At 43.4% G+C, this 24,666-nt stretch overlaps 1 protein-coding gene across 8 annotated transcripts in view; it reads left to right on the top strand.

Annotated features, from left to right (window-relative positions):
* Positions 1-24,666, top strand: part of gyg2 (glycogenin 2) — a 107,811-nt gene that overhangs the window by 50,554 nt on the left and 32,591 nt on the right. For 6 of the 8 annotated variants that reach the window (XM_072262649.1, XM_072262651.1, XM_072262648.1 and 3 more), the window contains exons 2-6: positions 7,378-7,522; positions 13,274-13,448; positions 14,726-14,888; positions 14,976-15,102; positions 22,042-22,258. In XM_072262649.1, the coding sequence (XP_072118750.1) occupies positions 7,378-7,522; positions 13,274-13,448; positions 14,726-14,888; positions 14,976-15,102; positions 22,042-22,258 (827 nt within the window). The remainder of the gene's footprint in view (positions 1-7,377; positions 7,523-13,273; positions 13,449-14,725; positions 14,889-14,975; positions 15,103-22,041; positions 22,259-24,666) is intronic. The other 2 variants (XM_072262645.1, XM_072262646.1) reach the window with 2 other exon arrangements.

The raw sequence follows: 24,666 nt of genomic DNA, 5'->3' as shown, positions 1-24,666 counted from the left end.
AGATCTTGGCTCCATCCCTCTCCCTCCTGTCTTCTCCTATCATTTTGGATCTCCCCCTCCCCCTCCCACTTTCAAATCTCTTACTAACTCTTCCTTCAGTTAGTCCTGACGAAGGGTCTCGGCCCGAAACGTCGACTGTACCTCTTCCTAGAGATGCTGCCTGGCCTGCTGCGTTCACCAGCAACCTTGATGTGTGTTGCTTGAATTTCCAGCATCTGCAGAATTCCTTGTGTTTGCATGTCAAGGGTTGTTTTAAAAAAAACAGTGGTGAGTGAGTGGAACACTGGTAGTGGTAGAGGCATTTAAGACACTGTTAGATAAATGCATTGGATGATAGAAAAATGAAGGGCTATTTCCAAAGGAAGGGTTAGGATCTTGGAGCAGGTTATAAGGTTGGCACAACATTGTAGGTAAAATTACTGTGCTGTGGTGTTTTGTGTTCTATGTAGATATGGGTCTCACAGGCTGAGTTCACCTACAACTGTCCTTGAGAAGGTGGTGATGAACTGTCTGGAACCACTGCAGTCCTTGAGGTGAGGGCATACTGCTGCTGGGGTGGGAATCCTGGGATTTTCACCTGGCAGCAGTGAAGGAATGGCAATTTATTTCCATACCAGGATGAAGTGTGGCTTAGAAGGCAAGGTTCAGATGACGGTGTTCCCTCTGTTCTGCTGCCCTTGTCCGTCTAGTGTACCATGGAGAGCATCCTAACTGCTTGCATCACTATCTGGTGCAGAGAGGCCACTGCACGGGATCAGAAAAAGCTGCAGAACATTCCAAGCTCTGCCAGCTTCATTTGCACTAGCCTCCCTGAATTCCCTCCCCAGAACTAGAATACCCACAACTCAAGGACGGCAGAGATTCAGGGTGGCAGCTCATCACCATCTTCTCAAGGGCAGTTATGGATGAACTATTAAGCGCTCACTCAGCACCAAGTTCATCTTTAAAAGGCGATGCCTCAATAAAGGCATCCATCATTAAGGACCCTCATCACCCATGACATGCCCTCTTCTCATTACTGCCATCACAGGGAGGGGAGGTACAGGATCTAGAAGTCATGCCCTCAATATTTTGGGAATAGTTTCTACCCCTCGACCACCACATTCCTGAATGGGCAATGAACTAACCCATAGCACTACCTTACTTTTTTTTAAACATTCTTTTTGCACTACCTTTCTTACATGTTTCTTATTGTATTTTACAGTTTTTGTATATTGCACTCTACTGTTACTGCAAGGCAACAAATATACCAGTGATATTAAATCTGATTCTGTTAGGTGGTAGGTTTGGAAGGTGTTGTCTAAGGTGTCTTGGTAATTCTCCCAGTGTAACCTGTAGATTGTGCACTGCTGAATCGGTATTGGAGTGGTAACTTGCATCAACAGTGTATTTTTATAATGTGGGGCCCCGCACACCCGTTACTGACTTGGCCACTACTTTGGTACCTTCCCAGTGACGGTGGTCCTCTCTTCTCCTTTCTCTCTGACAGCTGCAGCAAGGCGAGGGTTAAGATAGTGTGCAGAGATGGTGAACAGCTGAACGAGGTCCTTAGGAGCTTAGCTCCCATTTTACTGCATGGGCCCCAAGGATAGCAGGCATACTGGAGCAAGATAAGGATGTTAATAATGAACTGGAAATTGCACTTTCCAATTGGCCAATACCTTGGTTTCAATGAGATCTGTAATTGAATTAATCGGGTCCTTTATCACTGAATTGAATTGACTTCATTTCTTACATCCTTCACGTACATGAGGAGTAAAAACTCTACGTTATGTCTCCGTCTATATGTGCAATCATAGTAATTTATAATAAATGGCACAATGTAATATAGAGTATACTCAAGTCAGCGTGAGTTCATCAGTCTGATGGCCTGGTGGAAGAAGCTGTCCCGGATCCTGTTGGTCCCGGCTTTTATGCTGCGGTACCATTTCCGGGATGGTAGCAGCTGGAATAGCTTGTGGTTGGGATGGCTTGGAATTTGTTTTTCACTGCAGTAAAGTGCAATATATAAAAACACTATCACTTAAAATAAGAGATGTCAAAACTAAATTAGTGCAAAATAGTGAGATGTTGTTCATGGGTTCACAAGCCGTTCAGAAATCTGACGACGGAGGGAAGAAGCTGTTCCTAGAAAGTTGAGTATGTCACTTCAGCTCCTGCACCATCTCCTGGATGGTAGTAATGAGAAGAGGGTGTTTCTTGGGTGATGGGGGTCCTTGATGGAGTGGCTGCTGTTGATGAGGTTAACTGCCAATGAAAGATTGAATTGTGTGTAGGTCTTGGACGCATACAGCACTACAAGGCAGAAGCAGGCTCTTTGGCCCGTCTATGCTGAGGCTGAACTATTATTCTGCCTAGTCCTATTGCTCTGCACCTGGACCATAATCCTCATCCCCCTCCCCTCTGTGCTTATCCAAACCTTTCCGAAATGTTGAAAGTGAACCCACATAGAGTCATAGAAAATTTACTGCACAGAAATGGGCACTTCAGTCCATCTGGTTTGAGACGAACCATTTAAGCTGCCTACTCCCTTCGATCTGCACTGGGATCATATTCCTACCATCCATGTCCCTAACTAAATTCTCTTAAACATTGAAATGATGCTGGCACCCACCATTTCTGGCAGTTTATTCCACATTTGCGCCACCATCTGTGTGAAGAAGTTGCTGCTCAGGATCCCCGTGAACAGTTCCTTTTCACCCTAATGTGTCTTTTTATGGATTTTGTACTTGTGGTTAATCTCTGTGAATTATATTTGGCAGTGTTTCATTGTTCAATACAAACTTGGCATCAAGTTTTGTTTTGTACTGCTCCTGTCAATGTGTAACATTGGGCTGTGTAAGGGGTCCTGAGTAAGTTAGTCCAGCCGTCATTGATCAGAATAGATTTCTCGGAAGGATAAATACGGTCAGAATACAGTCTATTAAAATGATGGCCAAATAACATAATGGAATGATAAGTTTTTCCTTTGTAAAGAGGAGGTAGAATGGGGGTTAACAGAACTTGTGAAGTCAAGTGTTTTGGTTTTGGTGTTTAAAATGTTTCTGTATGTTTACTTTTCAACCATTTCCAAAGAGAGCATGCAATGTGACAAAGCAAAATCAGGATTTTTTTTATCACAGACGTGACATGAAATTTGTATTGTGGCAGCAAAACACAAAATAATTACTACAAGTTACAGAAGTAAATGGTGCAGAAGATGAATAATGCAGTTGGGTTCATGGACCATTTGGAAATCTGACGGCGGAGGGGATAAAGCTGTTCCTGAATCGTTGAGTGTGCATCTTTAGGTTCCTGTACCTCCTCACTGGTAGTAATGCGAAAAGGGCATGTCACAGATGGTGAGGGTCTTTAATGATGTATGGCATCTTCTTCGGGTACTGCCTGTTGAAGATGTTCTTGTTCGTGAGGAGTGTTGTGCCTGTGAAGGAGCTGGGTGAGTCTACAAACTTCCTCGGCTCTCTCAATCCTGTGCATAATGTTTGTGTGGAAAGGAAGGTTTCCCTCTGTGAAAAGATCACAAATGTTACAAGTGAATAGACACACCATGCTATAATTGTTTTATTGGTTTTTGAGAGTAATCATCATAGAATGGGATTCATGGCCATTTGGTAAACATGCTTAAAGAATACTTCTGCAGTTCCCCCCCCCCCCCCCCACTTTCACTGAAGTAGGGCAAAAGGTGAGGTTTCTTCTAAGGAGCTTGAGAAAGAAGAGTTTTGTGTAGGGGCAGTACTCCTATGTGGCCCTGAAACCTGGAGAACAAGGAGGACTCTACAGAAATTGCAGGCTTTCATCAACCAGTGCCTGAGAAAGATCCTGAGCATTAGGTGGACTGACAAACTAGCCAACCAGACACTGTGGCGGGGGGGGGGGGGGGGACACACCAACAAAGATTCCCCAGAGATACAAATACACAAATGGAAATGGAGGTGGATTGGCCACAACTCAAGGAAGCCCAACCAGCAATGTCACCAGGCAGGCATTAAAAATGGAATCCCCTAAGGAAAGAGGAAAAAGTAATGTCCAAGGAACACACATAGGAGAGACGTCAAGGACGAAATTAGACAATGGGGTCACTCTTGGTCTACCCTCAAGAAACTGGGTCAGAACAGAGAGCAATAGAGATGGGAGGTCATCGATGGCCTATGCTCAACTGAGAGCTAAAGGTCCAAGAAGAAGTGGTTTTATATAATTACACCCTCTGAGCTGTTAGCCTTCTATTTAAACCTGAGCTGCAGTTTGTGCTCACCAAGCCGATGGAAATGCCTAGCTTTAGTGTATTGTGAGATTGACTACCCTATGAGATTTATTAGTCACATGTACATCGAAACATACAGTGTAATGGGTTGTTCTACATCAACAACCAACTGAGTCCGAGGATTGTGCTGGGGGAAGCTCACGTGTGTGGCTTCCAGCGCCTACATCGCATGCCCATGAGTACATTTCTGATTATGTGGGAGGAAACCCATGTGGTCACAGGGAGAACGTACGATAGAACAGGGATTTCCAATTTGGGATCCGTGGACCTCTCAGTTAATGGCAGGGTTCCATGGCATTAAAAATAAAAGGTGGGAAACCCCTGTTATAGAGAGTGGTGGGTTCTGAACTCCAGCCAAAGAGTGCTAGCACTGTCAACCAATTGCACTAACCACTACGCAAATGTGATGCCATTTTACATAGGTTTTAACTAACTTGATGCAATACCACTCTTCTATATCATTCGTTCCTTGTCTTGCTATTTCTTTTCCCTATGATTTGCAGTCATCTATTTTGTGACCCATCTGAAATTGTAGATTGGGATTTCAAATTGATTTTAATTATCATCAACCTTACATGGCTACGGCTGAGCAAAACAAGTGTTCCTTTGGGGCCAAGGTGAAAACGTACACAGCGCATTCAAAATAGCAAGGGAGGAGGGGGGAAAAATGTCATACAGAAAAAAACACATCTAGTCCAAGACCCTGAGCGACAAGTCCCGCAAGTTGATAGCACAGTCTCCAGGCAGTGCGCAGACGCACACAATCCAGCCTGTCATTCCACCGATTGAACACTGGAGGGCAACGATGGGTGAGGCCAGCCCCACCGCTCTTCAGAAAAAAAGGTGATTTAGATTTTTTTTCATAAGAACCAATGAGCCCATAATGTACTCTAATCTGAAATAGAAACATAGCGCAATACAGGCCCTTCAGCCCACAATGCTGTGCCGAAACTGTACTTACTTTTGAAATTACCTAGGGTTACCCATGGCCTCTATTTTCCGTGCCTTCATTAGAATATTTGTTTCTAGTGATAGATTTGTAGGATACACCCTCAGACATGACTTCAGTACATCCTAATGGAAAGAGGGATTGCTCTGTTGACACTAAGCCATTTTGTGCTTCACTGAGCAGTCCCCAGATGTGTTAACTATATTGCATTTCATCCAGCTTAATAGGTGATTAGCTGTTTCAAAGGCTTCAAGAGTTGTTATCCCTTGAACATTGTCAGTGCCTAATAATATCCCATTGAGTATTTGTAATGTAATCCTGACAAAAGTGATTTTTATAACTTATTTTTTCTCTATTGTTCTTGTGTTGTCAATCTGATTATTTTAAGAAAAATTGGTATTAAATATTTTCCATCAGTCATTTAAAAATAGCAATTCTTCCTTTCTACTTCAAATGTCAACTGGTCCAGTGCCAAGCTAGACTGAAGTGTGTTTCTGCTGTTTCTATGGTGGTTTGCCCTGTTGGTGAGGGCAAAGTGAGACAAGGTGATTTCCTGTGTGCGGTAGTCTCCAGGGCTGTAGCTAGGGTAATTCTCCAAGCTCCTTGTCTCTAAGTGTCTTCTTCCCTGCCCGACACATTGCCAAGGGACATGTTGTGCATGCCTGCAATTATGTTAGGCCGGCTGGTTTCAGTGTGTGGTTTTGGAGTCACAGTGGTTATGCTAGTTTTAACATGTCTGGTTAAGATGGCGCTGAGTTGTGGCCTCTGTGAAGATCATTGATCAGACTTAGTTGTTTTAAAAGTTGAAAGTGCATTCATTATCAGTGTATATTATATACAACCTTGGGAATATTCTCCCTATAAGCAGCCACAAAACAAAGAAACCCAATAGAACCCACTTTAAAAAGAATGAAACCACCAATGTATAGAAACACAGAAAACCTATAGCACAATACAAAGTTGTGCCGAACATGTCCCTACCTTAGAAATTACTAGGCCTCTATTTTTCTGAGCTCCATGTACCTATCCAAACGTCTCTTAAAAGACCCTATTGTATCCGCCTCCACCACCGTCGCCGGCAGCCCATTCCACGCACTCACCATCTCTGAGTAAAAAACTTACCCTGACATCTCCTCTGTACCTACTCCCCAGCACCTTAAACCTGTGTCCTCTTGTGGCAACCATTTCAGCCCTGGGAAAAAGCCTCTGACTATCCACACGATCAATGCCTCTCATCTTATACACCTAGAGAAAAAAAAACAAATTGTGCTAACAATCAAAATAAGCAAATAACATTCATAACTGAAGTTGACGAAGGTGAGTCCACGGCCATCACTGCAGTCGACCCAGGAGTCCGTTAGTTGCAGGCCACCGCCTCAGTTCAGCATAGAGATGGGTAAAATTTGTAAGGACAGTTTTGGGGACGGAGGGGTGTTGGGGGTCAGTTTAAGGTTTATGGACGGGAATGTGTGGGAATTAGAGGACAGGCCATGAGCGTGCATCCAGTGGTCACTTTATTAGGGAGGCACCTTCACAACTTTTTTTTCTGCACTGGCCTGATATGCTGTCCATGGGTCAAGTATTACACAGTGCAGGATATTGGGTAAATTCCCTGGCATAAGTCTTGAGGCATTGGCATGAGAAGGTAAATATTAGCTCTATTTCAAATTCAAGGTACATTTATTATCGAAGTATGTATGCAGTGTGCAACCCAGAGGTTCATCTGAGATTTGTCACACGTGCATCGAAACATGCAGTGAAATGTGTCGTTGGTGTGAAGGACGTGCTGGAGGTAGCTTGCAAGTGTCGGCGTGCTTTTGGTGCCAACACTGCATGCCCGAAACTTGCTAACCCTGACTCAACATCTTGGAATGTGGGAGGAAGCTGGAGCATCCGGAGAAAACCTACGCAATCCCGGGGAGAACGTATAAACGCCTCACAGATAGTGGTAGGAGTTAAACCCTGATCTTACGCTGTAAAGCGTAATGCTAACTTGTCACCCCACATTGATGCACTGATCAACAAAAGCTGATGAAGTGTAGGAGGCAAGTACTGATGATTCCAGCTCACAGCTACTCCCCTTATTGTCTTGCCTAGACCTATTGCATGCCATTTGTGAAGGAAAAGTACTTAGTTTGTCTTTGGTCTTTCTGTTTCTTTATTCCAGTAGTAACAGACCAGGCCTTTGTGACTCTGGCTACCAATGATGCTTACGCCAAGGGTGCTCTTGTGCTCTGTCAGTCTCTGAAACGACACAACACTACCAGGCAGGTTGTGGTTCTATTTACACCACAGGTATCCAGTAAGATGAGGTAAGAATCCATTTTGTTTCTTGGAAATGTTCAGAAACTGGTTTAATATCACTGACCTACAGTTGTGAAATTTCTTTTGTGGCAACATTAAAGTGGAAGGAGTAAAAAATGACACCAGTCTTCACCTCTTGATCATTTTCGCTTTTGCCCGATGAGGTGCCCTTGTCTTCGAAGTGGCATTGTTGTACTTTGGGCTGTCCTCTTGATTGCGATCGCTATTTCAATATAAATATTGCAGGTAAGTGGAGACTGCAGATGCTGAAAAAATGAGCTGCTGAAGGAATTAATCTGTGGTGGGAAATGAAGACTCAATATTTCGGGTTGAGATCTGCTCTGAATGAATAGAGGGAAGATGACTAGGATCAAGGAGTGCAGGGGTGGGCAATTAGTGGTTTCTGGGGAGGAGTGTGGATTGAAGGTGGTGATGGGTGAGGACTATAAGTTTTGTAGTCAGCTGTCTGTCTCCTTTGATAGTCTTTAATTTATGAATCCATCTTAAAGGGGTAAAACATTTAAGTCTCTCAAAATAGAGCAGCTGAATGCTTATTGCACATACAAACACTCTACAAACTTGCTATTCACTTTAAGGTGGCCAGTGCTATCATGTTTGCTGTTGTGTGCTGGGGCAGCAGGCTGAGGGTAGCAGACACCAACAGAATCAACAAACTCACTTGTAAGGCCAGTGATGTTGTGGGGATGGAACTGGACTCTCTCACGGTGGTGTCTGAAAAGAGGATGCTGTCCAAGTTGCATGCCATCTTGGTCAAGGTCTCCCATCCACTACATAATGTACTGGTTGGGCACAGGAGTACATTCAGCCAGAGACTCATTCCTCCGAGATGCAGCACTGAGTGTCGTAGGAAGTCATTCCTGCCTGTGGTCATCAAACTTTAAAACTCTTCCCTTGGAGGGTCAGATACCCTGAGCCAATAGGCCGGTCCTGGACTTATTTCATAATTTACTGGCATAATTTACATATTACTATTTAACTAATTATGGTTCTATTACTATTTATTATTTATGGTGCAAATGTAATGAAAACCAATTTCCCCCGGGATCAATAAAGTATGACTATGACTAATACACCCTTCCCATTAACTTTAACATAGAGTCACAAGCAATTGCAGATGCTGGAACATGGAGCAATGCACAAAACACCAGAGAAACTCCACAGGTCAAGCAACAGCTACAGAGTGAAATGGACGGCTGATGTTTTCAGATTGAGAATATTTGGAACGCTTTCTTTCTTGAAAGCCCAGATGAAGGGGCTTGACCTGAAACATTAACTGTCCATAGATGTTGCCAGTTCACCCCAGCATTTTGTGTGATGCTGCATTAACATTAAACACTATGCAGAGTCATTTACTTTGTCTTTGATTCCATACACCACTCGCCCCAGCATTTGGTTGGAGTATAGGCGTCTGCATTTCCCCCAAGTTGTTAAGGTTTTCCCCACAACTCCTTGCTCACTTCATTCTTTATATTGGATTAGATTAGATTAGATTCAACTTTATTGTCATTATGCCAAGTACAGATACAAAGCCAATGAAATGCATTTAGCATCTGACCAGAAATGCAAAGAATAGTGTTATTTACAAAATAACTGCGAATAAAAAAAAGTGCTACAGCACACAAATATAAAAGTACTGAGACAGTACAATACGGATGCAATACTGCTTAGCGCTGTGATGTGAGGTTCAGCAGTGTCACAGCCTCGGGGAAGAAGCTCTTCCTGTGCCTGCTGGTGTGGGAGCGGAGACTCCTGTAGTGCCTACTGGATGGGAGGAGAGTACAAAGTCCATGGTTAGGGTGAGATGCATCCCTCATAATGCTTTTCGCCCTGCCCAAGCAGCGTTTATCGTAGATGTCCTCAATGGTGGGCAATTGGGTGCCGATAATTCGCTGGGCAGTTTGTATAAGATACAAGTAATCACAGTGGTAATGATTGATTGATATGAACTCCCCCTACCTCAGCCCCTTGATTGCATCAAAGATTAATGTTGTTCACCATATAGGCTTGCATGTATTTGCTCTGAAGTGGTGTTGGTGTGACTTGCAACCGAAGATCAAAGGACATTTATTATTAAAATATATATACAACATTATTTTGTGGCTGTCTGCAAGAAGATGAATCTTAAAGAAACACCACAGACCTGTTTAAAGAAAATCCCTACACGTGACCATCAAAATTAAAGAACAAATTGCACAAACAGCAGAAAGTGAACAAACAACAGACAAAACATTAAGAACGTTAAACATCAAACCGTAAAGTCCCCAAAAGTGGGTCCACAGCCACAAGCTGCCAAGACGAGTAAAGCCAGTCCAGGAGCTGATGTCTGCGGCCGCAGCCGCTCAGTCGGTCAGTTCAGTGCTGTGGCGGTGGCTTCAGACCACAGGCGCAGATCCAGTTCCGTGCTGAAGTGCCTTGATCAAATCACACAAATAGCAAAGCACGTTCCACACAGAGCACAGTAAACATCAAACATCAGCCGAAAGTAAGCTGATTTACAGTGGCATGCAAAAGTTTGGGCACCCCTGCAAAAAATTTCTGTTACTGTGAATAACTAAGCGAGTAAAAGATGACCTGATTTCCAAAAGGTATAAAGTTAAAGATGACACATTTCTGTAATATTTTAAGCAAAATTACTTTTTTATTTCCATCTTTTACAGTTTCAAAATAACAAAAAAGGAAAAGGGCCCGAAACAAAAGTTTGGGAACCCTGCATGGTCAGTACTTAGTAACACCCCCTTTGGCAAGTATCTCAGCTTGTAAACGCTTTCTGTAGCCAGTTAAGAGTCTTTTAATTCTTATTTGGGGGACTTTCGCCCATTCATCCTTGCAAAAGGCTTCTAGTTCTGTTATATTCTTGGGCCGTCTTGCAAGCACTGCTCTTTTGAGGTCTATCCACAGATTCTGGATGATGTTTAGGTTCGGGGACTGTGAGGGTCATGGCAAAACCTTCAGCTTGCTTCTCTTGAGGTAGAACATTGTGGATTTTGAGGTGTGTTTAGAATCATTAGCTTGTTGAAGAAGCCATCCTCTTTTCATCTTCAGCTTTTTTACAGATGGTGTGATGTTTGCTTCCAGAATTTGCTGGTGTTTAATTGAATTCATTCTTCCCTCTACCAGTGAAATGTTCCCCATGCCACTGGCTGCAACACAAGCCCAAAGTATGATCGATCCACCCCTGTGCTTAATAGTTGGCGAGGTGTTCTTTTCATGAAATTCTGCACCCTTTTTTCTTCAAACATGCCTTTACTCATTGCGGCAAAAAAGTTCTACTTTAACTTCATCAGTCCACACATTTCCAAAATGCATCAGGCTTGTTTAGATGTTCCTTTGCAAACTTCTGACGCTGAATTTTGTGGTGAGGACGCAGGAAAGGTTTTCTTCTGATGACTCTTCCATGAAGGTCATATTTGTGCAGGTGTCGTTGCACAGTAGAACAGTGCACCACCACTCCAGAGTCTGCTAAGTCTTCCTGAAGGTCTTTTGCAGTCAAACGGGGGTTTTGATTTGCCTTTCTAGCAATCCCATGAGCAGTTCTCTCGGAAAGTTTTCTCGGTCTTCCAGACCTCAACTTGACCTCCACCATTCCTGTTAACTGCCATTTCTTAATTACATTACAAACTGAGGAAACGGCTGCCTGAAAACGCTTTGCTATCTTCTTATAGCCTTCTCCTGCTTTGTGGGCATCATTTATTTTAACTTTCAAAGTGCTAGGCAGCTGCTTAAAGGGGCCCATGGCTATTGATTGTTGGGACAAGGTTTGAGGAGTCAGGGTATTTATAAAGCTTTGAAATTTGCATCTTCTGACCTTTCCTAACGATGACTGTGAACAAGCCATAGCCCTAACAAGCTAATTAAGATCTGAGACCTTGGTAAAAGTTATCTGAGAACTCAAATCTCTTGGGGTGCCCAAACTTTTGCATGGTGCTCCTTTCATTTTTTTTCACTCTAAAATTGTACAAAACAAAAATAATACTCTAATCTTGCTTAAAATGTTGAAAAGAATGTTTCATCTTTAACTTTATGTCTTTTGGAGATCAGTTCATCTTTTACTTAGCTATTCACAATAACAGAAATTTTGACCAGGGGTGCCCAAACTTTTGCATGCCACTGTATATATTTAAGAACTTCAACAATTATGAAGAATAAAGAATTATATAAACAATAAAGTTAGAGGTTTAAAGTACAGATATGGAATAAAATGTGCATAAATACATAAATATCAGCATATGTTTACAATGTAAACAGCTTTATAAAAAGTGGTTTAAAGTGTTGACAGTGCAGTGATGTGACGGGCAATAAATAGAGGGGTTGGGAGGGAGCTAGCCTGAACAGTAGATCAGATTAAACTTTTAAGATGATGTGAAGATTTTGTTTTTATAGCCCTGTAGCACTTTCCAGAAGGGAGCTTTTGGAAAAGGCAGTTTGCTGGGTGAGTAGTGTTTGCCATGATTTTTCCTACCCACTTCATTGTCCTGGACGCATACAAGTCCTGCAGCTTTGCTGCTGAACTGACAGTTCGCTGTAGTTTTTATATATTGTGAGAAGATGCTGCACCAGACCAGACATAATGGCTTATCCCTGTCTTCCCTGTTTGCTGTATTTCTGAGAAAGGATAGCCAACCATCCTTAGTCTAACCTAGTTGTTGGTTTGGCCAATGTCAGACATAAGGATCCCACCAGCATTTTGAAAAGGCTAGTGGATGGATTTCGGTCCAACACAGATTTTAACACTTCTAAAGACTCTGGGAATAATTTGCGACCGGGGATGTCACATGTATTTTAAACTCTTGTGGGTAATGACAAAGAAGCCAAGCAGTTTAAATAAATGCATGCTGTGTGGTTTCATTGCTCTGATTAGTTTCTTGGAACATAGAATGCTGCAGTACAGTACAGGCCCTTCGGCCCACAATGTGCTGCCTTTTAACCTACTCTAAGATCAATCTAACCCTTCGCTCCTGTGTAGCCTATGTATCACGCGCAAAACACTGGAGGAACGCAGTCAGCATCAATGGAAAGGAATGTACAGGATGTTACCAGCATACATCGGTGACTCTCTGCGGGCTGCAGAAAGTTGCACCAGTTTCCTCTTAAATATACTCCTTTTCAACTGCTTTGCCTGCAATCTGCAGCGTGTAAACTTCCTCTCAACAACGGACTACGAAATTACAAGAGTGACCTTCAGGTCTCATCACCGGCGATCGAACGTGGAGCTCCAGCAGAGCAGTAAAGCGCAGCGCCTTTGAGGATCGGTGGCATGGCGGGAAGCGCGGTCGGAGAGGCGGAATTCAAACCAGGCTGAAGCACAGGGGGATGAGGCCTGCGCTATCCAGCATCTTGTTGGCAAACGTGCAGTCACTGGAAAATAAGGTTGACAATCTCAGGGCAAGGCACAGGAAACAGTTGAGGCCAGTTCATTGGCTATATTTAAGAGGGAGTTAGATATGGCCCTTGTGGCTAAAGGGATCAGGGGTATGGAGAGAAGGCAGGTATAGGGTTCTGAGTGGGATGATCAGCCATGATCGTAATGAATGGCAGTGCAGGCTCGAAGGGCCGAAAGGCCTACTCCTGCACCTATTTTCTATGTTTCTATTAACATAACAAAGAAGCTGTTTTAAATTTAACATAACAAAGAAGAAACCCTGTACACTCCTACAGTTTCCAAGTTAACATCTACTTCTTTTGGTCTACTGGCACAGCGTTCACTGACTCGGTCTGCTTTATTCTTGTACAAAACTTAGGCATGCCCTCCAGTGTCTGTTTGATGAGGCCAGAGAAGTCAACATACTGGACAGTGGGGACTCGGCTCACCTGGCCCTCTTATCGAGGCCAGAGCTTGGGATCACCTTCACCAAAATACACTGCTGGTGCCTCGTGCAGTACTCGAAGTGCGTCTTTATGGATGCTGATACTCTGGTGAGTTTGGCACTCTCTTGACATCAAGTTCTTCCTCACTGAGTGTGAGGCGAGAATGAATTCATGTCCTTGGGTAAGGGGAAAGAGATTTGTTTCCTGCTGGGTCTGAAATGCGCAACTGGAGTACTGCGTACAGTTCTGGTTAGCCCATTATAGGAATGATGTTGAAACTTTGGAGATGATGCAGAAGAGGTTTACCAGGATGTTGCCCTGGATTAGAGAGCAAGAGGTAGACAAATTTGTCTGGAGCGGCAGAGGCTGAGGGGAGATCAGATAGAGGTTTATGACATTATGAAAGGCATAGATAGAGTAGATAGTATCTTTTTCCCATGGTTGAAATGTCTAATACCAGAAGACATGCATTTAAGAGGAGAGGGGGATAATTTCAAAGGAGTTGAGGGGCAAGTGTTTACAGAGTGGTGGGTGCCTGGAATGCAATGCCTGGGGTGGTGATAGAGGTAGATACATTAAAGACTTTTAAGGGGCATTTTTACGGCCTCCATCTGCTTTACCCTTGTACAAAACCTAGGTGTGTCCCTGAGCATCTGTTTGATGAGACCAGAGTCGATGTATGTCGCTGGTGCGTTATCACAAGTCCTGGTTATGTGACCACCGACACCAGGCAGACAGTCCCTGACGAGCATTGATAATGGCAGAGTCATCTGCCTTGCAAAGACACTGCCCAGAAGGCGGCAATGGCAAGCTATTGCTGTAGAGAAATTTTCCAAGAAATTTGTGGGTAAGACCATGATTGCCCACGTCATATGGCACGCTACATGATGATGATGAGGATGAAGGGATGTTTAGATAGGCAAATGAATGTGAGCGAAATGGAAGAATAGAGACGTTGTGTCAGCAGAAGGGATTAGTTTAGTTGGCCATTTGATTATTTAGTTCAGTGCAAGACTGGGTAGAGGGGCCTGTTCCTGAACAATACTTTTCTATGTTCTAAATTGAGAAGTCACGGTGAAATGTTAAGGGCTACAATGTGGCTATTGAAAGTGTTGTCCAGAGAAGGAAAAATTTCCCATTGAATAAAGAAGCAGCAAATGGTATGAAACACACACAAAATGTTGGAGGAACGTGGCAAGTCAAGCAGCATTTTAGAACCCTCCAGAGATGCTGCCTGACTTGCTGAGTTCCTCCGGCACTTTGTGAGTGTTTCTCAAGATTTCTAGTACCCGCAGAATGTCTAGTGTCTGAATGATATGAAATCTGCATCAAATTCTGTAATTCCGTCTGCCTTTTGAGGCATCTGTTCCAATGGCATTTTTCAGGTTTGTCAAAACATAGATGAACTCTTTGAACGAGAAGAACTCTCTGCTGCTCCAGATCCCGGCTGGCCTGACTGCTTCAACACTGGGGTATTCGTCTACGTACCTTCCATCGAAACCTACAACCGATTACTACAATTTGCAGTAGAGAATGGTAGTTTTGATGGTGGGTGCAATTCAGTTTCACTTGTTGCTGGCTCTTATTTAGCTTTGTAGCAGCTTTTATGTCTGTTTTGTTTGCTTTGGATGTTAGGGGGAGATCAAGGCCTGTTGAATAGTTTCTTCAGTAATTGGTCTACAACGGATATCCATAAACACCTGCCATTCATTTACAATCTGTCCAGCATTGCCTTGTACAGCTACCTCCCTGCCTTCAAACAGTAAGTATCTTTTTCTTTAATCAACTGTTCCATTAAATGAAATATTTTTACCAACATTCCTTGTGTGGTCTTCTACAGCTTCATGATGTACTCAATGGCTGCTTTATCGGGTACCCAGCTGGTGGCGCAGTGGCATCAGTGCCGGACTTCAGGACAAAAGGTCCCGGGTTCGAATCCAAGCAGCTGGCTCCCTTGCACGCTTTCCATCCATTGCTGGGTTACGAGCTGGTGATCTCTTTGGAAACTCACCCGGCAGAAGGCAGTTCCCCACTATGTCAGAGAGGTGTGGAGGGAAATCGTCCGCTAACCGGAGAAACTCCGGATGCGACGTACCTTTCCTTTTCCTGTACCTTTGAGTGTATATTTGTGGCCTACTGCTGCAGCAACCCATCCACTTCAAGGTTCGACATGTTGTGTGTCCAGAGATGCTCTCCTGCACACCACTGTTGTAACATCTGGTTAATTGAATTATTGTTGCCTTTCTGTCAGCTTGAACCAGTCTGGCCATTCTCCTCTGACTTCTGTCATTAACAAGTTTTCACCCACAGAACTGCCGCTCACAAGATGTTTTTTTTTGTTTTTTTGCAACATTCTATGTAAACTTTAGGGTCTGTTGTGAGTGAAAATCCTAGGAGATTAGCAGTTTCTGAGATACTTAAGCTACCCCACCTGCCACCCACAATCATTCCCCAGTCTAAAATCACATTCTTTCCCCATTCTCATGTTTGGTCTGAACAACAACTGAATCTCTTGACCATGTCTGCAGGCTTTTGTGCATTGAGTTGCTGCCACATGATTCATCTTCATCATTAGGTGACGTGTCATATGACATGGGTGATCATGGTCTATGACCATCATTGTTCTTGACAAATTCTACAGAAGTGGTTTGCCATTTCTGCGCTCTGGGCAGTGTCTTTACAAGACAAGGGACCCCAGCCATTATCAATACTCTTCAATGATTGTCTGCCTGGTGTGAGTGGACGCATAACTGGGACTTGTGATGTGCACCGGCTGCTCACACAGACGCCCACCACCTGCTCTCATGGCTTCACGTGACCCTGATCCGGTGGGGGGTGTGGAGGGGGAGATAAGCAGGTGCTCCACCTTGCCCAAGGGTGACCTGTGAAATGAAAGAGTGCCTTACGCCTCCTTTGGTAGAGACGTATCTCCACCCCATCACCCACATGATTGACTAGTTAAATATTTGTGTTAATATGCAGGTGTACCTCATAAAATGGCCACTGAGTATTTTTGTAGTTGCAAACATTCATGCTAGCCTGATAGTACAGATTATTATGTACTCTAGTGTGAAGTATGCTGACTTGGTTATGGAGCATAGAACAGCACAGGAACAGTCTCTGTGGGCCATGATGTCTGCACCAAGCATGTTGACAAACTAATCCTCTGTCTCCTTATCACCAATATCCCTCGCTTCCTGCATATTCATCAGTTTGCCTAAATGCCTCTTACAATCGTCGTGTTTATCTTCCTCCACCATCAGCCCTGGCTGTGCTTTTCAGGCACTTACTGCTCTCTACAATAAAACAAATTCTTTGTCCCAAATCTCCTTTAAACTTCTTCAGCACCCACAAAATGCTGGAGGAACTCAGTAAGTCCTACTGGATTCAGGGCTGCGATGAAGAATGCTACAAAGTGCTATCACTCATGGTAGGGTTACTCAGTTAGAATAAAGTATTAACAAAATCCTTTGTTTGGCATAATGAAGGGTCTCAGCCCGAAATGTCGACTGTTTACTCTTTTCCGTAGATGCTGCCTGACCTGAGTTCCTCCAGCATTTTGTGTGTTTTGCTTTGGATTTCCAGCATCTGGAGAATTTCTTGTCTTTGTTAGACATATCTCCCTCGGCAACATTGTTGGACTCTTTTGTCCCTCAATCTCCTTGACCCCCTACCATCAGGCGGGAGGCATTAGCATTAGGCATAGACTGTTCAGAAGGGAAACAGCTTCTTCCTCCAGGCCATGAGACCACTGAACTCCCTGCCATCACCCAGGTCTCGCCACGTATGAAGCGCCAGTCACGTTTTACTGTTTACTTTTTAACTTGTGACATAAATTAGTAAATAATAGTGTGCATTTATTCATGGTAATATTACTTCAAAGTTCAAAGTAAATTTATTAAAGTATATATGTCAGCAAATATAACCCTGTGATTTATTTTCTTGCAGGCATACCCAATAAATCCATACTAGGATAATAACCATAATAGAATCAGTGAAAGATTTCACCAACTTGGGCATTCATCTAGTACGCAAAAGATGACAAACTGTGCAAATACAAAAATAAATGATAATAAATAAGTAAATATGCAATAAATATTGAGGATATGAGATGAAGAGTCCTTGAAAGTGAGTTTGTAGGTTGTGGGAGCATCTCAATGATGGAGCAAGTGAAGTTGAGTGAAGTTATCCCTTTTCGTTCAAGAGCCCGATGGCTGAGGGATAGTAGTTGTTCCTGAAACTCGTAGCGTGAGTCTTGAGGCCTTTGTACATTCTTCCTGATGAGGGCAGCAAGAAGAGAGCTTGACCTGGGAGGTGGGGGTCCCTGATGATGGATGCTGCTTTCCTGCAATAGCGTTCCATGTAGATTTGCTCAATAGTGGGGACCCATGATGGACTGAGCTGTATCCTTTACTTTTTGTAGGATTTGCCATTCGAGAGCAGTGTAGCATTTCCATACCAGTCTGTGATGCAGCCAGTGAATATACTCTCCTCCACCCACCTGCAGAAGTTTGTCAACGTTGAAGATGTCATGTCAAATCTTTGCAGACTCCTAAGGAAGTAGAGGAACTGCTGTGCTTCCTTCGTAATTGCACCTGCATGCTAGGCCCAGGACAGCTCCACTGAAGTGATAGCACTGAGGAATTTAAAGTTGCTGACTCTCTCTACCTCTGATCCTCTGATGACTGGCTCATGGACCTCTAGTTTCCTCCTCCTGAATTCAATAATCAGCTCCTTAGTCTTGCTGACATTGAGTGAGAGGTTGTTGTTGTGACACCACTCAGACAGACTTTCAATCTGCCTCCTTTTTGCTGATTCATTGCTATCTTTGATTTAGCCTAACACAGTAGTGTTGTCACAAACTTGAATATGGGATTGAAGCTGTGCTTAGCCACACAGTTGTAAGTGTAAAGGGAATACAGCAGGGGGCTAAACACACAGCCTTGTGGTGCGCCAGTGCTAATCTAGATTGTGGAGGACATGTTGCCAATCTAAACTGACTGGAGTTTGTTTGCAGGTGAGGAAATCGAGGGTCCAATTGCACTTATGGATTAGTATTGAACAGATGATGATACTGAATGCTGAGCTGTTGTCAATATAGAGCATCCTGATGTATGCATCTCTTACTCAACCCTGGAACATCTGGACAGCAAAGAGATGTCACCTGCCGTGGACCTATTGCTGCATTAGGCAAATTGGAGCAGTTCTAAGTTGCTTCTCAGGCAGTAGATGATGTTTCATCACCGACCTCTCAAAACACTTCATCACAGTGTACGTAAGTGCTACTGGATGATAACCATTGAGGCAAACTTTCTTCTTTGTCATCAGTATAACTGAAGCCTGTTTGAAGCAGTTGGGTACTTTAGGTGGCCAAAGTGAGAGGTTAAAGATCCCAGTGATCACTCCAATGAGTGGATCAGCATAGGTCTTTAGTACTTGGGCACCTACCCCAACTGGACTGGATGATTTTCATGGATGTGTTGTCTTGATGGCTGCTCACACGTCGGCCTCAGATGCTGAAATCAGAGGGTCGTCGGGGGCCGTGGAAGTTCATGATGTTTCCTCCGTGTTCTTATGGCCAAATCAAGCATAGAAGGTATTGAGCTCATCTGAAAGCGAAGCCCTTTTGTCACCTGTGTCGCTTGATTGTACTTTATAAAAGACGATAGCAGTGAAGCCCTGCCTGAACTGTTGAGCATCTTTCATCGATTCGTTTAGTCCAGAATCGTCATCTTGCCTGTGAGTTAGGTTTCCAGAGATCCTACCTGACCCTCATAGAATTTTTTTGGTCATCAGACTTGAATACCTCTGACCTAGCCCTCAGCAGATTATGGATCTCAAGGTTCATCCAGGCTTCTGTTTGGGAAAGACCCTGAATGATTTTGTGGGGACACACTCATCTACACAACCATGGTATATTTATTAAGATCCTCTGAGTTCTTGTACGTGGCCTAGTCCATCGACTTGAATAATGCCGTAGCCACTTCTCTGCCTCCTGCGACCACCTCTTATTTGTCCCAATCTCTGGAGCCTTGTTCTTCAGCATCTGCCTGTATGCAGGTTGGAGAAGGATAGCCAAGTGATCAGATATCTTGAAATGCAGTCTAGGCATGGAACTGTAGGCATTCCTTATTTTAGCATACTGTGGCATTGCTCCAGGGTGTAGGGTCCTTTGGTGCTCCAGGTTATATGCTGATTGTAATTGGGCAGGGATTTCTTCAGACAAGCCTGATTGAAATCAACAACCATGATATAAAAATGCGTCAGGACGGACGGCTTCTTGTTTGGAGACGGCATCGTGCAGTATCTCAAGCACTTGTTTTATAGTCGGCTGCTGGTGGTATGCAAACTCCAGTGAGGATCACGGATGAGAACTCCCTTGCTAAATAGAACGGGTGGCATTTGACTGTTAGGTGTTCAGGGTCGGGGCAATGTGAGTTTGACAAAACTGCCTCATTGGAGCATCACCGAGAGTTTATCGTGAAACACACGCCTCCACCTTTTTTTCCTTTTCCAAATCATGTACTGTGTTGTGCACCCTGGTCTGGAGGAACATTGTTTTATCTGAATGACAATAAACTTGAGCTTAATAAACAGACCGACAAACCATTTGCATCCTTTCCATTCCCTTCCTCGTGGTTCTGCAACAATGGACACTGTAGATGTAAACTGTCACTGCCCTCATTAGGTCTAGCATGTTGGGCATTAATTGCTCAATTACTTTGAGTAATAAAACATTCAGAGTGGGTCAATGAATGTAGACTCTGAACCAGAGATACATATTTAAATCTGATCACAGCAACTGGGGAACTTCAATTCAATTTCCGCTCCAATGTCTTGGGGGTCGTACAGTCTCAATTAATTGAACAAGCCTGGAATTAAAAAAGTCATAGTCATACCTTATTGATCCTGGGGGAAATTGGTTTTTGTTACAGTTACACCATAAATAATAAATAGTAATAGTAATATTACTATTGTAAATAGTAATAGTCATAGAAATAATAAATAGTAATAGAATAGTAGTAGAAAATAGTAATAGTAAATAGTTAAATAGTAAAAAGACAAAAAACCTGGCCTCACTAATAACTGTGGTACTACCACATTGTTGTAAAATACATAATTTCATTACTCTTTAGGAAAGGTCATCTGCCATCCTTGCCTGGTCTGGTCCATATCTGACTCCAGACCTATCAAAGTGGTTGACTCTTAACTGTCTCTTCAGGTCAATGTGACATGGTTTTAGGGAGGTTGGAGAGAAGTATGGGGGGGATGTCAGAGGTAAGATCTTTACCCAGGGACAGTTGGTGTGTGGAACACCCTGCCAGGGGTGTTTAAGAAGCTGTTAGATGGGCACATGGATGGTAAAGAAAAATGGGGGGTGATGCAGGAGGGAGTGGTTAGATTGATCTTAGAGTGGATTAAAAGGTCAGCACAGCATTGTCGGCTGAAGGGCCTGTACAGTTCTGTAATGTTTCATCAGAGATCATTGGGGTTGGTGTAATTCCTTGACAGCAATATCCACTTGAACAAATATTTGGAAAAACGCCTGTACCCTTATGGCCTCCTATTCGGGGTGAAGCATTGACATCTGAACAGCGCTTCGTGACAGAGAGGAACAGAATGAAATGGGTCCATTGGTCCATTGAATCAGAGCTGCCCGTCACATTTGCCCCAATCCTAAGCTAATTCTAATTTTTATCTTTCCATGTTCTCAATGACTCTCCCCAAAGTTCACCATTCACCTGCACACTAGGCCAATTAACCTACCAAACCACGTGTCATTGGGATGTGGGAGGAAGCTGGAAGCACTGGGAAGAAATATTTGCAGTCACAGAGAGAATGTACAAACTCCATATTGTTAGCATGAGAAATTCTGCAGATACTGTACTGGAAATCCAAAGCAACACACACAAAATTCTGAAGAACATAACAAGTCAGGCAGCATCTAGGGAAATGAATAAACAATCGACATTTTGGGTAGAGACCTTTTTATCAGGACTGGAAAGGAAGGGGGAAGATGCCAAAATAAAAAGTTGGGGGAAGGGGACAAAGAATGGCTAGAAGGTGATAGGTGAAGCCAAGTGGGTGGGTGGGAAAGATAAAGTGCTGGAAAGGAAGGAATCTGATAGAAGAGGATGGTAGACCAATAGGAGAAAGGGAATGAGAAGGGGACCCAGGGGGAAGTGATAGACGGGTGAGAAGCGGTAAGAGGCCAGAATGAGGAATAGAATAAGATGGGTGGGGGAAGGAAACTTTTATGGAGAAATCGATATTTATGCCATCAGGTTGGAAGCTACCCACATGTAATATAAGGTGTTGCCCCTCCATCCTGAGGGGGCCATGGACCCACATGTCAGAAAGGGAATGGAAATTAGAATGTTTGGCCACTGGGAAGTTCTACGTGTTTTGGATGGAGCAGAGGTACTTGACGAAGCAGTCCCCCAACTTACAACGGGTCTCTCCAATGTAGAGGAGGCTGCATTATTAGCATCTGAGATCAAAATTGAAGCCTGCTCTCTGGCAGTGAGAGACGCAGACTCTATTAGCTGTGCCACTGAATTAAATATTAGCACCTTGTCAACGAGCTGTGTTCTATATGACATACATAATTCTGATCATTTAGAGTCCATCATGATCTCCTGTGTTGCTTTATGTAAATGTAAAATACTTTTAATCTTCTTGTTTCCTCAACTGCCTTTAGGTTTGGTACATCTGTAAAAGTGGTTCACTTTTTGGGACCGACGAAACCTTGGCATCACGTGTACAGTGGGGAGACGAGGAGTGTTGTACAGGAGGATATGTCGCCCACAGACTCCATGTTTATAAACTTCTTGAACATGTGGTGGGACATTTATACCGCTTCCATTTTGCCCCTATTGACGCAGGAGAATGGAGAGAAAAGGGAAACTCAGAAACTGGTAAGCTGGAAAAACTATTTGCCACCTTGGTAAATTCCAAATTCAACTTAAGGGCTTTGCCTTTCAGAGATTTTCAAAGCTCTGATAATAGAATTTACTTTAAGTACATGTATGTCACCATATACATCCCTGAGATTGATATTCTTGTGGGCAAACTCAGCAAATCTATAGAATAGTAACTATAATGGAATCAATGAAAGATCAAGTAGAGTGCAGGGGACATGGTAAATAAATGACAAGAACATGAGATAAAGAGTCCTTAAAGTGATATCATTGGTTGTGGGAACATCTCAATGGACGGCCAAGTGAGGGTTGTTATCCTCTGTTGTTCAAGAGCTTGATGGTTGAGGGGGAGTAATTGTTCTTGAACCTGCTGGTGCGAGTCCTGAAGCTCTTGTTCCTTCTACTTCATGGCAGCAATGAGAAGAGAGCATGGCCTGGATGGTGGGGATCTCTGATGATGGATGATCTCTGACATGGATAGGGTTGAAAGAGGGCTTTTAGCACATTCGCTTTCATAAATCTGGGTATTGATGTTAATCTGGGTATTGATCTGAGTTTGGATGTTAATGCCAAAGTTGTACAAGACATCGGTGAGGTTGAATTTGGAGTACTGTGTACAGTTCTGGTCACCTTCCTACAGGAAAGATGTCTATAAGATTGAAACAATACAGACAAAATTTTCAGGAGTTTTGCTGGGAATTGAGCTGTAGGGAAAGTTTGAATAAGCTAGAACTTTATTTCCTGGAGTGTAGGAGAAGGAAGGGAAACCTTATAAAGGTGTACAGAATAATAAGGGTTTAGAATGGGGGCGGGGGGGGGGGGGAGCGGAGCCTGAATGCATATGCCCCGAGATGGGTCAGACCGGAAGCAGAAGTTGTAGGTTTAGTCTGGAAGGTGAGATATTTAAGGGGCACCTGAAGGGGAACATCTTCACTCGAGGGTGATGTGGGTGTGGAATGAGCTGCCAGCGGAAGTAGTAGTTGCAGATTTGGTTGTAACATTGAAGAGACGTTTGGTAAGTAAGTGGATAGGGGAGTTAGAAGGGCTATGTTCTGGGTGCAGGTAGAGGGGGACTTGGCTAGCATTGAGTAGATGGGCCAGAAGGACTGTTTCTCTACTGTAGTGCTCTATGACTCTGTGCTTCCAATAGTACAAATTTAGTCAATAGGCTTTTCCCGGATCTGTATTTTGAATGTGTTCTTGGCATGTGTATTTGTTCAGTCACAATGCTTTTGTTAAAGTTGATAATTTTTTTATTAGAGATAAAGCATAGGCCCTTCTGGCGTCTTGAGCCAGTGCAGTCCAATTACACCCATGCAACCAATTAACCTACTAACCCCTCCCAACCATAGAGCACACCGACATGAAACGCAGCATCCATCATCTGGGATCCTCACCAGCCAGGCCGTGCTCTTTTCTCACTGCTGCCACCAGGTGGAAGAAACAAGCCTCAGCATTTGCACCACCAAGTTCAAGAACAGTTACTACCCCTCAACCATCAGGTCTTGAAAAAAAGAGGGTAACTACACTCATCTATTGAGCTGTTCCCACAGCCAAAGATCTGACTTTAAGGACTCTTTATTTATGCTCTTTTTATTTATTGCTAATCAATTATATTTGCATTTGCACAGTTTGTTGTCTGCTATGCTCTTTCATTGACCCTGTTTGGTTACTATTCCATTGATGTGCCGAGTTTCCCCACAGGAAAAAGAATCTCAGGGTTGTATGTAGTAACATGTATGTACTCTGATAATACATTTTATGTTGAACTTTGAACCCATATGTTTTTTGGAATATGGGAGGAAACTGAAGCACCCGGAGGGAGCGCATATGATCACAGAGAGAGTGTACAGACTCCTTGCAGAAAGCGGTGGGATTTGAACTCTGGATGTTGGTGCTGTAATATCGTTACACTAACTGCCATGCCATCCAGTACTTGCTCAGAAGCTCATTCTGATTGGCAGTGCCATTTCATAGTGTCAGTGCATTGTGGTTGGGAATTTATTCCATTGAAGTTGCTTAGGAGGCAGGAGGAAGACTGCTAAGCAATGGTATGACTTGTATCATGTTTTTCATTCTCATTAACCTCCTCTGCACCCACCCCAATGCCAGCACATCTCTTCTTAGATAAGGAGCCCAAAATTGCTTACAATACTCCAAGTGTGTTCTGATCATTGCCTCAGCATTGCATTGCTCTTGTATCCTAGTCCTCTTCAGATGAATGTTAATGTTGCATTTACCTTCCTTACCAATGATTCAACCTGCAAATTAACCTTCAGGGAATCCTGCACAAGGACTCCCAAGTCCTTCTAATCAACCTTGGCCAGCTGCTCTCTCATGCTTCTACAAACCCCTTGGCTCCACTGCAATACGGATACATTTGACTTTATCTTCTCCCTCTCAAA

This window comes from Mobula birostris, chromosome 7 (assembly GCF_030028105.1).
Source record: "Mobula birostris isolate sMobBir1 chromosome 7, sMobBir1.hap1, whole genome shotgun sequence".
Lineage (NCBI taxonomy): Eukaryota > Metazoa > Chordata > Chondrichthyes > Myliobatiformes > Myliobatidae > Mobula > Mobula birostris.
Note: the sequence above shows the minus strand (reverse complement) of the source record. Positions and strands in the feature narration are given on the sequence as shown.